At 46.5% G+C, this 19,740-nt stretch overlaps 1 protein-coding gene across 1 annotated transcript in view; it reads right to left on the bottom strand.

Annotated features, from left to right (window-relative positions):
• LOC126106533 (uncharacterized) overlaps positions 1-19,740 on the bottom strand; it is a 439,607-nt gene that overhangs the window by 55,815 nt on the left and 364,052 nt on the right. Inside the window, exon 6 of the mRNA XM_049912858.1 lies at positions 14,573-14,742. Coding sequence (XP_049768815.1) covers positions 14,573-14,742 — 170 coding nt within the window. The remainder of the gene's footprint in view (positions 1-14,572; positions 14,743-19,740) is intronic.

Below are 19,740 nucleotides of genomic sequence, written 5' to 3'. Positions count from 1 at the left end.
TCTTTGCATCCGAGCTTGGAATCATCACCACCTAGATTTTCGACGATTGAGCCATGATTTCACAACGAGACCAGCGTGGCAAACACGAAAAGATGAGTGCCTCGTTTATCCATTATTTCATGAAATGACTTTATTAACTGTGCTCTAATGACACCTGCCACATAATATAACTTTCTTATTGCCCGAAAATGCAGTACTTAGCAGCGTGAGCAACATCACAATCATAATTAATTTTTGACCTTTGTTGTGGTAGGGTTGTTAGAAGGTGAACCAACGCATTACTGACTTGGTCAATTTGTGAAGCCCTTTCTCTGTAATAGATCATCCAATTTTTATGAAATTTTTGTCATTTGCTTTTCAGTACGTGTACATCACAAATGCCGATTTCTGTCCCATTCGGTAAATTCCTTCGCGGCGCCTTCTTTTGTATTAGAGCGTATATAGTTGCTCCGGTCACAGAAAACCATCGTAACGACCGGGAGAGTGGTGTGCTGACCACAAGCCCCTCCTATCAGCATCCTCATCTGAGGATGACACGGCGGTCGGATGGTCCCGATGGGCTACTTGCGGCCTGAAGACGCTTAATATACAGGGTGTTACAAAAACGTACGGCCAAACTTTCAGGAAACATTCCTCACACACAAAGAAAGAAAATATGTTATGTGGACATGCGTCCGGAAACGCTTACTTTCCATGTTAGAGTTAATTTTATTACTTCTCTTCAAATCACATTAATCATGGGTTGGAAACACACAGCAACAGAACGTACTAGCGTGACTTCAAACACTTGGTTACAGGAAATGTTCAAAATGTCCTCCGTTAGCGAGGGTACATGCATCCACCCTCCGTCGCAACGAATCCCTGATGCGCTGATGCAGCCCTGGAGAATGGCGTGTTGTATCACAGCCGTCCACAATACAAGCACGAAGAGTCTCTACATTTGGTACCGGGGTTGCGTAGACAAGAGCTTTCAAATGCCCCCATAAATGAAAGTCGAGAGGGTTGAGGTCAGGAGACCGTGGAGGCCACGGAATTGGTCCGCCTCTACCAATCCATCGGTCACCGAAACTGTTGTTGAGAAGCGTACGAACACTTCGACTGAAATGTGCAGGAGCTCCATGGTGCATGAACCACGTGTTGTGTCGTACTTGTAAAGGCACATGTTCTAGCAGCACATGTAGAGTATCCCGTATGAAATCATGATAACGTGCTCCATTGAGCGTAGGTGGAAGAACATTGGGCCCAATCAAGACATCATCAACAATGCCTGTCCAAACGTTCACAGAAAATCTGTGTTGATGACGTGATTACACAATTGCGTGCGGATTCTCGTCAGCCCACACATATTGATTGTGAAAATTTACAATTTGATCACTTTGGAATGAAGCCTGATCCGTAAAGAGAACATTTGCACTGAAATGAGGATTGACACACTGTTGGATGAACCATTCGCAGAAGTGTACTCGTGGAGGCCAATCAGTTGCTGACAGTGCCTGAACACGCTGTACACGGTACGGGAACAACTGCTTCTCCCGTAGCACTCTCCATACTGTGACGTGGTCAACGTTACATTCTACAGCAGCAACTTCTCTGACGCTGACATTAGGGTTATCGTCAACTGCACGAAGAATTGCCTCGTCCATTGCAGGTGTCCTCGTCGTTCTAGGTCTTCCCCAGTCGCGAGTCATAGGCTGGAATGTTCCGTGCACCCTAAGACGCCGATCAATTGCTTCGAACGTCTTCCTGTCGGGACACCTTCATTCTGGAAATCTGTTCCGTTACAAACGTACCGCGCCACGGCTATTGCCCCGTGCTAATCCACACATCAAATGGGCATCTGCCAACTCCGCATTTGTAAACATTGCACTGACTGTAAAACCACGTTCGTGAAGAACACTAACCTGTTGATGCTACGTACTGATGTGCTTGATGCTAGTACTGTAGAGCAACGAGTCGCATGTCAACACAAGCACCGAAGTCAACATTGCCTTCCTTCAATTGGGCCAACTGGCGGTGAATCGAGTAAGTACAGTACATACTGACGAAACTAAAATGAGCTCTAACATGGAAATTGAGCGTTTCCGGACACATGTCCACATAACATCTTTTCTTTATTTGTGTGTGATGAATGTTTCCTGAAAGATTGGCCGTACCTTTTTGTAACATCCTGTATAGTTGCTCCGGCCGCAGAAAACCATCGTAACGACGGGGAGAGCGGTGTGCTGACCACACGCCCCTCCTATCAGCATCCTCATCTGAGGACGACACGGCAGTCGGATGGTCCCGATGGGCCACTTGTGGCCTGAAGACGGTGCTTGGTACATTTACATCTACATCTACATCTACATCTACATCCATACTCCGCAAGCCACCTGACGGTGTGTGGCGGAGGGTACCTTGAGTACCTCTATCGGTTCTCCCTTCTATTCCAGTCTCGTATTGTTCGTGGAAAGAAGGATTGTCGGTATGCCTCTGTGTGGGCTCTAATCTCTCTGATTTTATCCTCACGGTCTCTTCGCGAGATATACGTAGGAGGGAGCAATATACTGCTTGACTCTTCGGTGAAGGTATGTTCTCGAAACTTCAATAAAAGCCCGTACCGAGCTACTGAGAGTCTCTCCTGCAGAGTCTTCCACTGGAGTTTATCTATCATCTCCGTAACGCTTTCGCGATTACTAAATGATCCTGTAACGAAGCGCGCTGCTCTCCGTTGGATCTTCTCTATGTCTTGTATCAACCCTATCTGGTACGGATCCCACACTGCTGAGCAGTATTCAAGCAGTGGGCGAACAAACGAACTGTAACCTACTTCCTTTGTTTTCGGATTGCATTTCCTTAGGATTCTTCCAATGAATCTCAGTCTGGCATCTGCTTTACCGACGATCAACATTATATGATCATTCCATTTTAAATCACTCCTAATGCGTACTCCCAGATAATCTATGGAATTAACTGCTTCCAGTTGCTGACCCGCTATTTTGTAGCTAAATGATAAAGGATCTATCTTTCTGTGTATTCGCAGCACATTACACTTGTCTGCATTGAGATTCAATTGCCAGTCCCTGCACCATGCGTCAATTCGCTGCAGATCCTCCTGCATTTCAGTACAATTTTCCATTGTTACAACCTCTCGATACACCACAGCATCATCCGCAAAAAGCCTCAGCGAACTTCCGATGTCATCCACCAGGTCATTCATGTATATTGTGAATAGCAACGGTCCCATGACACTCCCCTGCGGCACACCTGAAATCACTCTTACTTCGGAAGACTTCTCTCCATTGAGAATGACATGCTGCGTCCTGTTATCTAGGAACTCCTCAATCCAATCACACAATTGGTCTGATAGTCCATATTCCCTTACTTTGTTCATTAAACGAGTGTGGGGAACTGTATCGAACGCCTTGCGGAAGTCAAGAAACACGGCATCTACCTGGGAACCCGTGTCTATGGACCTGTGAGTCTCGTGGACGAATAGCGCGAGCTGGGTTTCACATGACCGTCTTTTTCGAAACCCATGCTGATTCCTACAGAGTAGATTTCTAGTCTCCAGGAAAGTTATTATACTCGAACACAATACGTGTTCCAAAATTCTACAACTGATCGACGTTAGAGATATAGGTCTATAGTTCTGCACATCTGTTCGACGTCCCTTCTTGAAAACGGGGATGACCTGTGCCCTTTTCCAATCCTTTGGAACGCTATATAGTTGCATGTCAGTCACCGCTGTTACGCCAGTGGCTGGAGGCTCCTTTCTGGTCTGTCGCACTGACTCCGCCTCGGGGTAGTGAACCAGCAGAATCGACCAGAAGGGAGGGTTGTCGCTGGACGGACGCCGGCCGGCCGTGGGTGTGCGCTCCACGGGATGGCTATCGGCAGGCGCGTGAGTGCGAGCAGGTGCGTGTGCGTGTGCGTGCGACGACGGCGCGGCCCGCTTTCTAACGACTCGCTCAGACGGGCAGCCAGGCTGGAGAAACTCGCCGGGCCGGCAGAGCACGCGCTGCCCGCCGCGGCATGCGGGGCGTGGAGCGGCCAAGGCCGCGAGAGGCGCTGGTGCCAGCTGGGGGGAGGGAGGAGGGGGGGGGGGCTGTCCAGGGTGTATGCTTCAGTCTGTTATTTCCTTAATTTGAATTAAGGACTCTCAAGTTCGAGGCTGTCTACCGTGCTGTTCCCAGCCAATCAGTGTGGGTGAAATGCAACACCTGCTTGACTTTACTATCAGTCAGACTCCATATCGCAAAAAATCATGTACAATGAATTCCTGTTACATGTTCTGATATACAGGGCAATTTTTTCCACCGTGTACAAACTCTAGGAACTTACCGATGGGAAGGTATGGGCCAAAAAAAAGTATCACGAACTTATGTCCAGAAATCCATGGCTTCCATGCTAGAGACCATTTATTCACCTATATATTTTTACATTGACTGCGACCTAATACGGGCTGTACCATGCAGCCACAGTAACAGCATGTGTCGAAAATGGTTTCCATGAGTCTCATCACAGCATGCTTGTACGCGGTGTAGAATATTCTTTCTCACACGTTCACATCGGCCACGCTACATCCGAGCAGTGTCAAAAGGTAGCATAAATACGCTGCTCCAGTGTCTCCACTTCTGGAATGGGCTCTGCATACTCGATAGTTTTGAGATGACCCCACAGCCAGAAATCGCACGAGTTGAGATCCGGTGAAAGAGCAGGCCACGCAACTGAGCCCCCTCGTTCGATCCATCGACCAGGGAAGACACGATTGAGATGGGTCTGGACGTTAACGGCGAAGTGGGCTGGAACATCATCGTGTTCCAGCCACATAACCCTTCGAATCGTCAGTGGCACTTCTTCCAGAAGGGGAAGCAAGGTCACCAGGAAGAAACGCCGAGGCCGGCCGAAGTGGTCGAGCGGTTCTAGGCGCTTCAGTCTGGAACCGCGTGACTGCTACGGTCGCAGGTTCGAATCCTTCCTCGGGCATGGATGTGTGTGATGTCCTTAGGTTAATTAGGTTTAAGTAGTTCTAACTTCTAGGGAACTGATGACCTCACGTGTTTAGTCCCACAGTGCTCAGAGCCATTTGAACCAAGAAACGCCGATATTTCCGGCCTGTTAAGGGACGTGGAAGGAAGACTGGTCCCAAGATACAGTAACCAATTATCCCGGTCCACACACTGCGGCTGTGCCGATGCTGATGATTCGCTGTCGCCATACCATGGGGTTCTGCATACTGGCCCACTGATGACTGCTATCAAATTTAAAAATACCACTCCGCATAAAGGTGGCCTCATCTGTGAACAGGATGGACGACACAAGTCCATGAACCGTGTTTGTCTGGTGAGGAAACCAGTCACAAAAGTGCGGACTGGGAAGTTCAAAATGGTTCAAATGGCTCTGAGGATTATGGGACTTAACTTCTAAGTTCTAGTGGACTGATGACCTCAGAACTACTTAAACCTAACTAACCTAAGGACATCATACACATCTATGCCCGAGGTAGGATTCGAACCTGCGACCGTAGCGGTCGCGCGGTTCCAGACTGCAGCTCCTAGAACCGCTCGGCCACCCTGGCCGGCAGACTGGGAAGTCTGTCGTTAGTAAGCCCTGCACACGCTGTAAGCGACAAGGGTTGTAACAATTGTCGTAGAGAATGCTCCACACGGTTAGCCTGTACTGGCGGGCCAACTGCCTGGTACTCACACGGCAGTCGCCTTCCACAGTGTTAACCACATTTTCCTCCTAGTCTGGTGTCCGAGCATTTGGACTAAGTCCTTCATGGTTTCTATTTCCTGGAACGACGCTGTCTCAGACAAACGGCGAAACACTTTCGCAAACATTGAGTGCTGTGGTTGTTGTCGGTGGGAATAGGTCTCCTGCTGCCTCCCGTCCGTTGCCATTTGCCTTTCCGTAAGTAAAAACCCTGTTGGCAAGCTCTCGGTTCGAATACGGAACGATTGTGTACAACGCTGTACCACATCCACTACAAGGTGAGGCAGCAAGAGAAGTGAATCGGACACGAAATTACCAACTGCTATGGCAGGAGAGGGCGCTAGCACACAACGTATGAGGGACAGCTCCACCCTCTAGGGGGAAACCACGCGTACTGTCACTCTGGCTGCATGGTACACCGCGTATTCGACCGCAGACTCTATAACAAAGTGTGACTGAATAAATAGTCTCTAGCACAGAAACCACACATTAGACCTTTTCTGTTCCGTATCTTCTTAACGATCAATTCGCCGGTCATTTGTGGCCGAGGGGTTCTAGGCGCTTCAGTCCGGAATCGCGCTGCTGCTGCGGTCGCAGGTTCGAATCCTGCCTCGGGCATTGATGTGTGTGATGTCATTAGCCTAGTTAGGTTTAAGTAGTTCTAACGGGTAAAATAGAGGGAGCGAAAGGCTATTTACAATTTGTACAGAAACCAGATGGCAGTTATAAGAGTCGAGGCACATGAAAGGGAAGCAGCGGTGGGGAAGGGAGTAAGACAGGGTTGTAGCCTCTCCCCGATGTTATTCAATCTGTATATTGAGCAAGCAGTAAAGGAAACAAAAGAAAATTTCGGAGTAGGTATTAAAATCCATGGAGAAAAAATAAAAACTTTGAGTTTTGCCGATGACATTGTAATTCTGTCAGAGACAGCAAAGGACTTGGAAGAGCAGTTGAACGGAATGGATGGTATCTAGAAGGGAGGATATAAGATGAACATCAACAAAAGCAAAACGAGGATAATCGAATGTAGTGGAATTAAGTCGGGTGATGCTGAGGCAATTAGATTAGGAAATGAGACACAGGAGTTTTGCTATTTGGGGAGCAAAATAACTGATGATGGTCGACGTAGAGACGATATAAAATGTAGACTGGCAATGGCAAGGAAAGCGTTTCTGAAGAAGAGAAATTTGTTAACATCGAGTATAGATTTAAGTGTCAGGAAGTAATTTCTGAAAGTATTTGTATGGAGTGTAGCCATGTACGGAAGTGAAACATGGACGGTAAATAGTTTGGACAAGAAGAGAATAGAAGCTTTTGAAATGTCGTGCTACAGAAGAATGCTGAAGATTAGATGGGTAGATCATATAACTAATGAGGAAGTATTAAATAGGATTGGGGAGAAGAGAAGTTTGTGGCACAACTTGACCAGAAGAAGGGATCGGTTGGTAGGACATGTTCTGAGGCATCAAGGGATCACCAATTTAGTATTGGAGGGCAGCGTGGAGGGTAAAAATCGTAGGGGGAGACCAAGAGATGAATACACTTAGCAGATTCTGAAGGATGTAGGTTGCAGTACGTACTGGGAGATGAAGAAGCTTGCACAGCATAGAGTAGCATGGAGAGCTGCATCAAACCAGTCTCAGGACTGAAGACCACAACAACAACAAGGCTAGTGGACTGATGACCTAAGATGTTAAGTCCCATAGTGCTCAGAGCCATCTGAACCATCATCGATCAATTCATACAGTCTGTACACAGTGGAAAATATCACCCTGTATACATTATTTTGACAGTACCATCACATATATCGCTTTGCGATAATAAGTAAAATTGGCAGCGTGATGTTCTTCTGTGTGCATGAGGGAAATACATCGTTAGTGGCTTCTGGTGTAAGATTCGCGAGTTTCCCTTTGCTGAGGTGGGCCTGAGGGAGTACAGTAACGGACGGGGGTTGTTGCAGCACTACGAATATGGGACGGCTATCGCTTTCGCCGATCGACTGCTGGCGAGGCAGAACGTCTTGGAAGTCATACCAAGGGATGCACGCGCCCCCACTGAGCATTTTTGGTGTGACGATTCTGCATTTCCTGTCGGTGGTTGCAAATGCGCGACACCGACATTGTACCGTGTTCAGTGTGGGAAAATTCCAGAATCTAACTGTCCGGATGATGTCAGCCAATCAGAAGGATCATCGGCATAGGCGCTATAGCGTAAATCTCCGAACCAATGAGTGGCGACGCAGCATATGGTGTTACTGGCCATTAAAATTGCTACACCACGAAGATGACGTGCTACAGACGAGAAATTTAACCGACAGCAAGAAGCCCCATTTTCAAACAACTATGTCAAAAAGGAATGTTACAAACACATCATAGCTGTTAATAAAACCATACAATATCGATTGCAATCCATCTTATATGGTTTTATTAACAGATATATTGTGGTTGTCACAGTCTTGCTTTACGTGTTGGTTTGAAAATGGACTTTTGCCCGAAACTAGTCGCCACTTAAATAAATATCTTTTATCGCGATATGCAAATTATAAGCTTTACAGAGCATTCACACAACGTTGGCGCCGGTGGAGACACCTACAAGGTGCTGACATGAGGAAAGTTTCCAACCGATTCCTGATACACAAACAGCAGTTGACCGGCACTGCCTGGTGAAACGTTGTTGTGATGCCTCGTGTAAGGAAGAGAAATGCGTACCATCGCGTTTCAGACTTTGATAACGGTCGGATTGTAGCCTATCCCGATTGCGGTTTATCGTATCGCGATATTGCTGCTCGCGTTGGTCGAGATCCAATGACTGTTAGCAGAATATGGAATCGGTGGGTTCAGGAGGGCATAACGAAGGGCCGTGCTGGATCCCAACGGCCTCGTATCACCAGGAGCCGAGATGACAGGCATCTTAACCGCATGGCTGTAACGGATCGTGCAACCACGTCTCGATCCCTGAGTCAACAGATGGCGACGTTTGCAAGACAACAACCATCTGCACGAACAGTTCGACGACGTTTGCAGCAGCATGGACTATCAGCTCCGAGATCATGGCTGCGGTTACCCTTGACGCTGCATCACAGACAGGAGCGCCTGCGATGGTGTACTCAACGACGAACCTGGGTGCACGAATGGCAAAACCTAATTTTTTGGACGAATCCAGGTTCTGCTTACAGCATCATGATCGTAACAACCATGTTTGGCGACATTGCGGTGAACGTACATTGGAAACGTGTATTCGTGATCGCCATACTGGCCTATCACCCGGCGTGATGGTATGGGGTGCCATTGGTCACACGTGTCGGTCACCTCTTGTTCGCATTGACGGCACTTTGAACAGTGGACGTTACATATCAGATGTGTTACGACCCGGGGCTCTACCCTTCATTTGATCCATGCGAAACCCTACATTTCAGCAGGATAATGCACGACCGCATATTGCAGGTCCTGTACGGGCCTTTCTGTGTACAGAAAATGTTCGACTGCTGCCCTGGCCAGCACATTCTCCAGATCTCTCACCAACTGAAAACGTCTGGTCAATGGTGGACGAGCAACTGGCTTGTCACAATACGCCAGTCACTACTCTTGATGAACTGTGGTATCGTGTTGAAGCTGCATGGGCAGCTGTACCTGTACACGCCATCCAAGCTCTGCCCAGGCGTATGTAGGCAGTTATTACGGCCAGGGGTGGTTGTTCTGGGTACTGATTTCTCTGGATCTATGCACCGAAATTGCGTGAAAATGTAATCACATGTCAGTTCTAGTATATTATATTTGTCCAATGAATACCCGTTTATCATCTGCATTTCTTCTTGGTGTGGCAATTTTAATGGCCAGTGGTGTATGAATTCTTGGTCGTGACTGTAGTGAAAGTCGTAGATCCTTCCCTCTAAACCGTAGCTTTCTCGGAACGGAGAGGAACGTGGACCAGTCTGGGAGTCGGTGCGAGGATGGGGTGCCTGAGAGGTCACTTGGAGAGAGGGAGGCGGCTGGTCCCAGCCTGGCAGTTTGCTCTGAGGAGGTCGAGTGAGCACCGCCACTTTAGCGCTGGCGTTGTTTCTTCTCTGCACAGTTCACGATTTCTGGGAACAGTTCCGCAACTTTTGTCACTCTCCAGTGTCTTTAAACTTTGGATGAGGTTTTTACCTTGTGTTTGCGAGCTGCACAGATTCTGGAAAGACGATCACGGTTTGTTAGCAATCTTCTGTTCAATTGGAAGTATCCACCACTTGTTAGCAGGTTAATCTGTACCTACGTTAGCTTCGCGCAAACGATCATTTATTGTACTTTTGGCTACATCTATGTGCATTTCTTTGTGGAGATTCTTTTTGCTGGATTTTAAAAGAAACATTTCGTCTTTTATTTGATCATCAAATGAATAATGGTTCATAGATTCATTTCGAGAAAATATCTATTTTACTTGTGAAGCAATTTAGAAAAAATAGATTGATTGTTTAAAGAACTAATTTGTTTTCCTCCTCGCTTTCTTGTTCCTAGCCGGCCGGGGTGACCGAGCGGTTCTACGCGCTGCAGTCTGGAACCGCGCGACCGCTACGGTCGCAGGTTCGAATCCTGCCTCGGGCATGGATGTGTGTGATGTCCTTAGGTTAGTTAGGTTTAAGTAGTTCTAAGTTCTAGGGGACTGATGACCTCAGAAGTTAAGTCCCATAGTGCTCAGAGCCATTTGAACCATTTTGAACCTTGTTCCTACAACAAATTAGGTTCAAAAATGGTTCAAATGGCTCTGAGCACTATGGGACTTAACTTCTGAGGTCATCAGTCCCGTAGAACTTAGAACTACTTAAACCTAACTAACCTAAGGACATCACACACATCCATGCCCGAGGCAGGATTCGAACCTGCGACCGTAGCGGTCGCGCGGTTCCAGACTGCAGCGCGTAGAACCGCTCGGCCACTCTGGCCGGCAGCAAATTGGGTCATGCTACCCCCATCAGTATAAATATGACTGATTTCTTCTACATAACCGAGTGAGATGGCGCAGTGGTTATCACGCTGGACTCGCATTCGTGAGGACGACGGTTCAAACCCGCGTCCGGCCATTCCGAATTCGGTTTTCCTAATCTCCCTAAATTGCTTAAGAAAAATGACGGGATGGTTCCTCTGAAAGGGTAGAGAGACAGCTTGAACCTGGTTCTTTTGAACCCTCTGCCAGTCATTTTATTGTGAATAGCAGAGTAATGACGTAGATGACGATGTATACAGGTTGCACTGAAAGTAGTGGCTATTGGACGTATATTTCATTAAAACAACATTCGAGATCGCAATAACGTTTGTTTATTATTATCGGTTTCGGCTTATGTGAAAGCCATCCTCAGCGGTTTTAGGGCCTGCAAGGGAAGAAACAACAAAGTTACAAACAGTACTACTGCATACGGCGTTAGTAGAAAACAGAGAAAATTCTGTAGCGTTCACCCCTGTGGTGCTGACGGCTCCTCGGTTTTTCACGCCATACCACGATCGTACTCTGCGACTAACGACTGTGGAGTCACTTGTTACATAGTGTGCAATTCCCGCGTGGACCATGAATTCCGTCGGCAACAGCTTCATAAGAATTGAAATGTCGTTGCCGCACGAAATTTGCAAAGTAAGTTCTAGTAAACCAAGTACGAGTACATAAGATGTTAAAACATTGTAAACCGTAAGGAAAGAGTCATTTATGTTAAAATAAAATACACAAACAGGAAACAAGAGAATAAGAAGTGTCATCTAGTAACAAACACATCGTTCTTATTTTGTTGATAAACGAATAAACTAGCAGTAATTATATGCACATAATGATATTACATATAGATGTAATAGCAGGTAAAATTACAGTAAAGGATACAAAGATTAAATTATATACAGTGGTTGTATATGTACTAGTGAGTACCCCATGGTAAGAATTCAAAACGATGCCGTTTTCTAGGCAACGCCATGAAATCAAAGAAGCTTGTACTCAAAGGGACGCCGTTGTCATGGTAACGTAATGGCCGAAGTGGCAACTAAGAAACCAGAGAAGTATATACACTGAAGTTCCTACCAAACTTGTATAGGCATGCGTATTCAAATGCAGAGATACGTAAACAGCCAGAATACGGCGCTGCGGACGGCAACGCCTGTATAAGACAACTAGTGTCTGGCGCAGTTGTTAGACCGGTTACTGTTGCTTTAACGGCAGGCTTTCAAGATGTGAGTGAGTTTGAACGTGGTGTTGTAGTCGGCGCACGAAAGATGGGACACAGCATCTCCGAGGTAGCGATTAAGTGGGGATTTTCCCGTACGACCATTCCAAGAGTGTCCCGTGCATATCAGGAATCGGATAAAGTGTCAAATCTCCGACATCGCTGCGACCAGAAAAAAACATGCTGCACGAACGGGGCACATGACGACTGAAGAGAATCGTTCAACGTGACAGAAGTGCAAACCTTCTGCAAATTGCTGCAGATTTCAATGCTGCGTCATCGACAAGTGTCAGCATGCGAACCATTCAACGAAACATCATCGATATGGACTTTCGAAACCTAAGACCCACTCCTGTACCCTTGATGATTGGACGACACAAAGCTTTTCGTCTCGCCTGGGTTCGCCAACACCGACATTGGACAGTTGATGACTAGAAACATATTGCCTGGTCGGAGGAGTCTCCTTTCATATTGTATCGAGCGGATGGACGTATACTGCTATGAAGACAACGTCATGAATCCATGGACCCTGCATGTTAGCAAGGGACTGTTCAAGCTGGTGGAGGCTCTGTAATGGTGGAGTGATGTGAGACACCTGATACGTCTGGATACGACTCTGACAGGTGACACGTACGTAGGCATCCTGTCTGATCACGTGCATCCATTCATGTCCACTGTGCATTCCGACGGGCAATTCTAGCAGGACAATGCGACATCCCACAGGTCGAAAATTGCTACAGAGTGAGTGTCTTCTGAGTTTAAACACTTCCGCTGACCACCAAACTCCTCAGACATGAACATTATTGAGCTTATCTAGGATGCCTTGCAACGTGCTGTTGAGAAGAGATCTCCATGGATTCATGAGGTTGTGTCGTTTCTTGTACACGTCCATGGGCTCGATTGAAACGAGACTCGTCCGACGACGCAACATATTCCCAGTCATCAACAATCCAATGTCGTTCAAATGGTTCAAATGGCTCTGAGCACTATGGGACTCAACATCTGTGGTCATAAGTCCCCTAGAACTTAGAACTACTTAAACCTAACTAACCTAAGGACATCACACACATCCATGCCCGAGGCAGGATTCGAACCTGCGACCTTAGTGGTCGCGCGGGTCCGGACTGAGCGCCTAGAACCGCTAGACCACCGCAGCCGGCATCCAATGTCGTTGTTGGAGGGCTCAGGGAGGCGTAAAGCTTTGTGTCGTGCAGTCATGAAGAGTACACGAGTGGGCCTTTAGCTCCGAAAAGCCATATCGGTGATGTTTCGTTGAATGGTTCGCACGTTGAAACTTGTTGATGGCCCAGCACTGAAATCTGTAGCAATTTGTGGATGTGGTGCGCTTCTGTCACGTTGAACGATTCTATTGAGTGGTCGTTGGTCCCGTTCTTGCAGGATTTTTTCCGGCCGCAGCGACGTCAGAGATTTGATGTTTTACCGGATTGCTGATGTTTACGGTACTCTCGTGAAATGGCCTACGGGAAAATCCCCACTTCATCGCTACCTCGGAGATGCTGTCTCGTGTCGTTCGTTCGCGGACTGTAACACCACGTTCAAACTCACATTCCTTGTGGCAGCAGCAACCGATCTGACAACTGCGCCGGAAACTTGTGTTCTTGTATACACATTGCCGACCGCAGCGCCGTATTATACTGTCTCCCTAAATAAAGAGACTTATTTCCGACATTATTTTTTTTATGTCTATCCAAAAAATCCTCTAAACCTCCATTAAACGTCCAGATTTTTACGTAGTTCGTTTCGTCTGTTGCTACTACCTTCTCCTGTTCCTCCCTTATAGTCCTGTCACGGTCGCCACTTTATAATATAATAAAATAATGGAATAGATGATAATAAAATGTTGAAATGCGTGGCTTTTTAAGATGTATTGAATTAATGAGATTAATTTTTCAGCATGAATGACAAGCACAATAAGCTGAGCTATGCCTGGAAATAAGTTCGTATTAGTTCATATTATTTTACAGGGTGAAGTAGTTTCTTTCTCCGCTGTAGATTTGTGCTTACGATTCTTTACAATGCTACGTTTGGTCGCCGTGTTCACCTTCGAAGTCTTGACCGTGTTCCCATTAAGCTTATCGGATCTTCGTAATTTTCCAAAGTACACAGGTGGGCTTCAGTTCTTGTAATTATTGTACTATTTGAAATAACAACTGACACGACCTTTCCGTTAATAAAACTATACTGTATTTTTCTAAACGGTGCACATAAGAAATACATACTCCTCGCTTACTCATAGCGACCCCAATATGGCGGTCTACAATTACCCGCTAAAAATGGCGTGCTTCTCACTCATTCACTAGCTGAGTGCGAATCCTTCCTTCCTCCTACTGGTACAAGAAAAACTCCTCTCTTTTTTAACAACTGAGAATCAAAAATAGCTGACTGTAGGCATAGGTTCTATGATGGGCTACCGTTTCATCTTTTCTCTTTGCCTTTAAGGAAGGCAAAAACATAAAAGTAATGTTAAAGGTTTATCACAGTATTCAGCCTAGTACTGTTTGTAACATTACTGTTCCTACCCTTGCAGGACTGAGGATAGCTTTAACGTAAGCCGAAACCGGTAATAATAAAGAAATGCTACCGCGGTCTCGACTGTTGTTTCAATCAAAGTGCTCCACAGACAACGTTGTCGACATGTATGGACGCATGTTTGCCGTAGAGGCGAATACTGACCGTCCTCGCCGGCGGGCAGGTGGGCGCGCACCAGGTCGGTCGCCTCGTGCAGCAGGTCCTCCCTGGTCACGTCCAGCGGGATGGCCACCAGCCTTCCAGCTCCAGTCGCCTCGCGGGCCTTGGCCGCCGCTCGCAGCACTCCCAGCACGCCGCTCCAGCGACGGCTGCCCCTGGAACACAAGAATACTGTTGGGTTGGGCTGTTCGGGGAAGGAGACCAGACAGCGAGGTCACCGGTCTCATCGGATTAGGAAGTCGGCCGTGCCCTTTCAAAGGAACCATCCCGGCGTTTGCCTGGAGTGATTTAGGGAAATCACGGAAAACCTGAATCAGAGTGGCCGGACGCGGGATTGATCCGTCGTCCTCCCGTGTCTAGCCACTGCGCCACCTCGCTCGGTGTCATAATCTTGAGGTCATACTTTGTGCCACACGGAGAGCCCTTGCTACGACCTGCTGCGTTTGACCAGCCTCCAGTCGCCCTAGTATTCCACTCCTATAACGTCATCAAAATCTGTTCTTTGAGCCATTTTCAACACAAAGTCACCATTAGCACGTCTGAAAAGGTGTGCACACTTACTCGCTGCACCGTACTCTGACATGCACCAACACACCTTTGCGTGTGTGGACTGCTGCCAGCGCCACCGTGCGACGACCGCAGGTCAAATGCACCGCATGGTCATACCCCGAGGTCATTTAAAGCCTCAAGCCGCCCACCAGAGCGTTGTTTCACCATGTATCAGCATTATCCTTAATTTATGAGTATGCCGCGCGGGATTAGCCGAGCGGTCTTCGGCGCTGCAGTCATGGACTGTGCGGCTGGTCCCGGCGGAGGTTCGAGTCCTCTCTCGGGCACGGGTGTGTGTGTTTGTCCTTAGGATAATTTAGCTTGAGTAGTGTGTAAGCGAAGGGACTGATGACCTAAGCAGATAAGTCCCATAAGATTTTAAAAAAATATATGAGTATGAGTGTAGGTACAAGAACAAACCAGATGTTGGACATGAATTGGCATGAATACAGCACATAATATCTTAACATAACTTCAAATGTGTTACCATAACTAAGCATTATGATATTTGAGGCAAACACAGAATATCTCAATAAAAAGAAAAAAAACAAATTTTAAAAAAGAAAATTATTCAACATACTCCATCTGGCGATCAGACGCACCGACATATGTTCATCCGGAAAAAGCATATGCTACTGGTCTCCTACAACATTCTACATTGCTGGGTCACAAATTTTCTGATTCAAGATTCCGAATTACACTGCAATACACTGAGTTCAATACTGTAATCGCCTCAGTGCCATAGAAACGTCGGCTTAGACCCTATAGTATGCAATTGCGAAGCGATTTCTGTTCCCATCGTCAATGCGAGGGTGCCAAGGCTAGACTAATATGCAGAAGTGCATTGGTTACAAGAAATTTATACTCAGAAGAGGTCTCATGCGTTTACCGAAATCGTCGGAGCTCCTTTTGCTCGGCGTAGAGGAGCACCTTAACGTGGCATTGACTCAACAAGTCGCTGGAAGTACACTGGAGAAATACTGAGCGACGCTGCCTCCTTCAGGAACTGACCTCTCGATTATGTCCCACACATGTTCTATGGGATTAATGTCGGGTGATGTGGGTGCTCAATAATTCGTACGAATTATCCAGAATGTTCTTCAAACCAATCGCGAATAGTTGTGGTGCAGTGACATGGCGCATTGTCATAAAAAAAAAAATCTATCAATGAATGGCTGCAAACGGTATCCAAGTGGTGAAAAATTACCGTTTTCAGTCAATGAGCGGTTCAGATTGATCACAGGATCCATCCCTTCCGTGTGAAAGCAATCCACACCATTATGGTCCCACCGCCAGCCGGCCGAAGTGGCCATACGGTTAAAGGCGCTGCAGTCTGGAACCGCAAGACCGCTAGGGTCGCAGGTTCGAATCCTGCCTCGGGCATGGATGTTTGTGATGTCCTTAGGTTAGTTAGGTTTCAGGAGTTCTAAGTTCTAGGGGACTAATGACCTCAGAAGTTGAGTCCCATAGTGCTCAGAGCCATTTGAGCCATTTTTGAACCCACCGCCAGCTTGCACAGCACCTTGTTCACAACCGGAGTCCATGGCTTCGTGGAGTCTTACAACCAGCTCTCTCCAGGAAACGGTTTTCCAGTCGTCTGGGGTCCATCCAATACGGTCACGGCCCCAGGAGAGGCGCTGTAGACAATGTCGTACCCATAGCAAAGGCCCTCGCTCGCTGCCATAGCCCGGTAAGGCCAGATTTCGTCGCACTGTCCCAACGCATGTGTTAGTCGCAGTCCCACAATGACTTACGCGGTTACTTCACGCAGTGTTGCTTGTCTCTTAGCACTGTCGACTCAATGCAAAAGGCGCTGCTCTCGGTCGTTAAGGGGCTCCGGAAAGGCTCAAAATCATGAAAAGTTCAATTTTTACTTTTTTGCGTTTTCTGGATCTGCAGACTATTACCTTTTAATAGATATATAATTTATTCAATTCCGAAGACTACAACTATTTTTAAATTTTTTTTTGAAATGTGTTCTACATGGGCGTGACCCACTGTGGCGCTGTGCGATATGTTAATTACCTTGGTGACGGTGATTCTAAAAGTTTCAAACATGTTCAAGGACTGAAGCCCTATGGTGATGATGTAGTCCAGAAATTTGAGTGTATTGCACACGTACAGAAGCGAATGGGAACAAGACTTCGGCGACTGAAAGCTTCGTACAAAAAACAAAAACTCAGTGATGGTAAAGGGTTGGATGGGAAGGGAAGGTTAACTGACAGTGTAATTGACAAAATACAGAACTATTATGGAATGGCTATTAGGCAAAATACACAAAGTGTCGACGAAATGAAGAAGGCTGTTTGGGCTCTTTTTTTTTTCATACTTCTTCAACCGTTGGAAATCCCCAACATAGCTTGTGTCCCAAAGAAGAAGACAGTTGGTGTAAATATAACAAAGGATTGCTAACTGGTGAAGCGTACACTCATAAGCATAGTCTGCCTCATGCAATAATGGAGGTGATAAAACCTAATTTCAGAGACTTAGCAGCACCTGAACTGTTGAAAAAGTGTATTCACGGAAAAACTCAAAACCCCAATGAAAGTGTAAATAGTGTTATATGGTCCAGAATCCCCAAGACTGTATTTGTTGGAATAGAAACACTTCACTTTGGTGTGTATGATGCTGTTGCGACTTTCAGTGATGGCAACATTGTAAGGTGCAAGGTATTTAGAAATATGGGAATGAAGATAGGTTCTAACATGGTACGAGCGATGCTTGCTTTAGACAAGGAACGCCTTCGGGCTGCAGACAGGGCTGTAAAGAGTTTAGAAATACAAGCAAGAGTAAACAGGAGGAGGAACAAGAGGAAGCTGGAGGAGGAGTTTGCAGATGATGAAGATAATCCATCCTATGGACCTGGAATCCACTAAAAAGTTAATCCAATCTTTGTCGCTCGATTCCCAAAACTTTTATTTTCTCATACTAATTACATGTTTTCTAAGGATCTTCCAAACATATTTGTTTCAAACTTTCAGTAAATGTTACACAGTACCTTCTGCATAATTTAACACAGCCTTTTTCCAAAAAACTATATGTTTTTGAATATATAAATAAAAAATTGCAAAAAAATGTTGTGAATTTTCATTACAATTGAAAAAAAATCATCTTTAATAACTGAACTAAAATTTTGTAAAATCCCTGTGTTAAGTTGTAGCCCACATTCCAATAAATAATCTGTAAAAAGTTCAACTTCCTACCTCAAATACTTTGTGAGGAAAGATGTAATTTATAAGCGTTATTTTAACATTGCAAGTATAGGGCGTTCCGGAGCCCCTTAAGTGAAAGCCACGGCTTTCTCCGCGGTGAGAGGTAATGCGTAAAATTTGATATTCTCGACACACTCTTGAGACTGTGGACCTACTCGAAAATACATTACTAGCTATTAAAATTGCTACACCACAAAGATGACGAGCTACAGACGCGAAAAATAACCGACAGGAAGAAGATTCTGTGATATGCAAATGATTAGCTTTTCAGAGAACTCACACAAGGTTGGCGCCGGTGGCGACACCTACAACGTGCTGACATGAGGAACGTTTCCAACCGATTTCAGATACACAAACAGCAGTTGACCGGCGTTGTCTGGTGAAACGTTGTTGTTCAAAAATGTTCAAATGTGTGTGAAATCTTATGGGACTTAACTGCTAACGTCATCAGTCCCTAAGCTTACACACTACTTAACCTAAATTATCCTAAGGACAAACACACACCCATGTCCGAGTGAGGAGTCGAACCTAAGCCGGGACCATCCGCACAGTCCATCACTGCAGCGCCTTAGACCGCTCGGCTAGTCCCGCGCGGCGAAACGTTGTTGTGATGCCTCGTGTAAGGAGGAGAAATGCGTACCATCACGTTTCCGCCTTTGATAAAGGTCGGATTGTAGCCTATTGCGATTGCGGTTTACCGTATTGCGACATTGCTGCTCGCGTTGATGGAGATCCAATGATTGTTAGCAGAATATGGAATCGGTGGGTTCAGGAGGGTAATACGGAACGCCGTGCTGGATCCCAACGGCCTCGTAGCACTAGCAGTTGAGATGACAGCCATCTTCTCCGCATGGCTGTAACGGATCGTGCAGCCACGTCTCGATCCCTGAGTCAACAGATGGGGACGTTTGTAAGGCAACCATCTGCACGAATAGTTCGACGACGTTTGCAGCAGCATGGACTATCAGCTCGGAGACCATGGCTGCGGTTACCCTTGACGCTGCATCACAGACAGGAGCGCCTGCAATAGTGTTCTCAACGACGAAGCTCGGTGCACGAATGGCAAAACGTCATGGTTTCGGATGAATCCAGGTTCTGTTTACAGCATCATGATGGTCGCATCCACGTTTGGCGACATCGCGGTCAACGCACATTGGAAGCGTGTATTCGTCATCGCCATACTGGCGTATCACCCGGCGCGATGGTATAGGGTGCCATTGGCTACACGTCTCGGTCACCTCTTGTTCGCATTGACGGCACTTTGAACAGTGGACGTTACATATCAGATGTGTTACGGCCAGTGGCTCTACCCTTCATTCTGTCCCTGCGAAACCCTACTTTTCAGCAGGATAATGCACGACCGCATGTTGCAGGTCCTGTACGACTGCTACC

The sequence above is a fragment of the Schistocerca cancellata genome, chromosome 10, assembly GCF_023864275.1.
Source record: "Schistocerca cancellata isolate TAMUIC-IGC-003103 chromosome 10, iqSchCanc2.1, whole genome shotgun sequence".
Classification (NCBI taxonomy): domain Eukaryota; kingdom Metazoa; phylum Arthropoda; class Insecta; order Orthoptera; family Acrididae; genus Schistocerca; species Schistocerca cancellata.
This window is presented reverse-complemented; position numbering and strand designations above follow the sequence as displayed.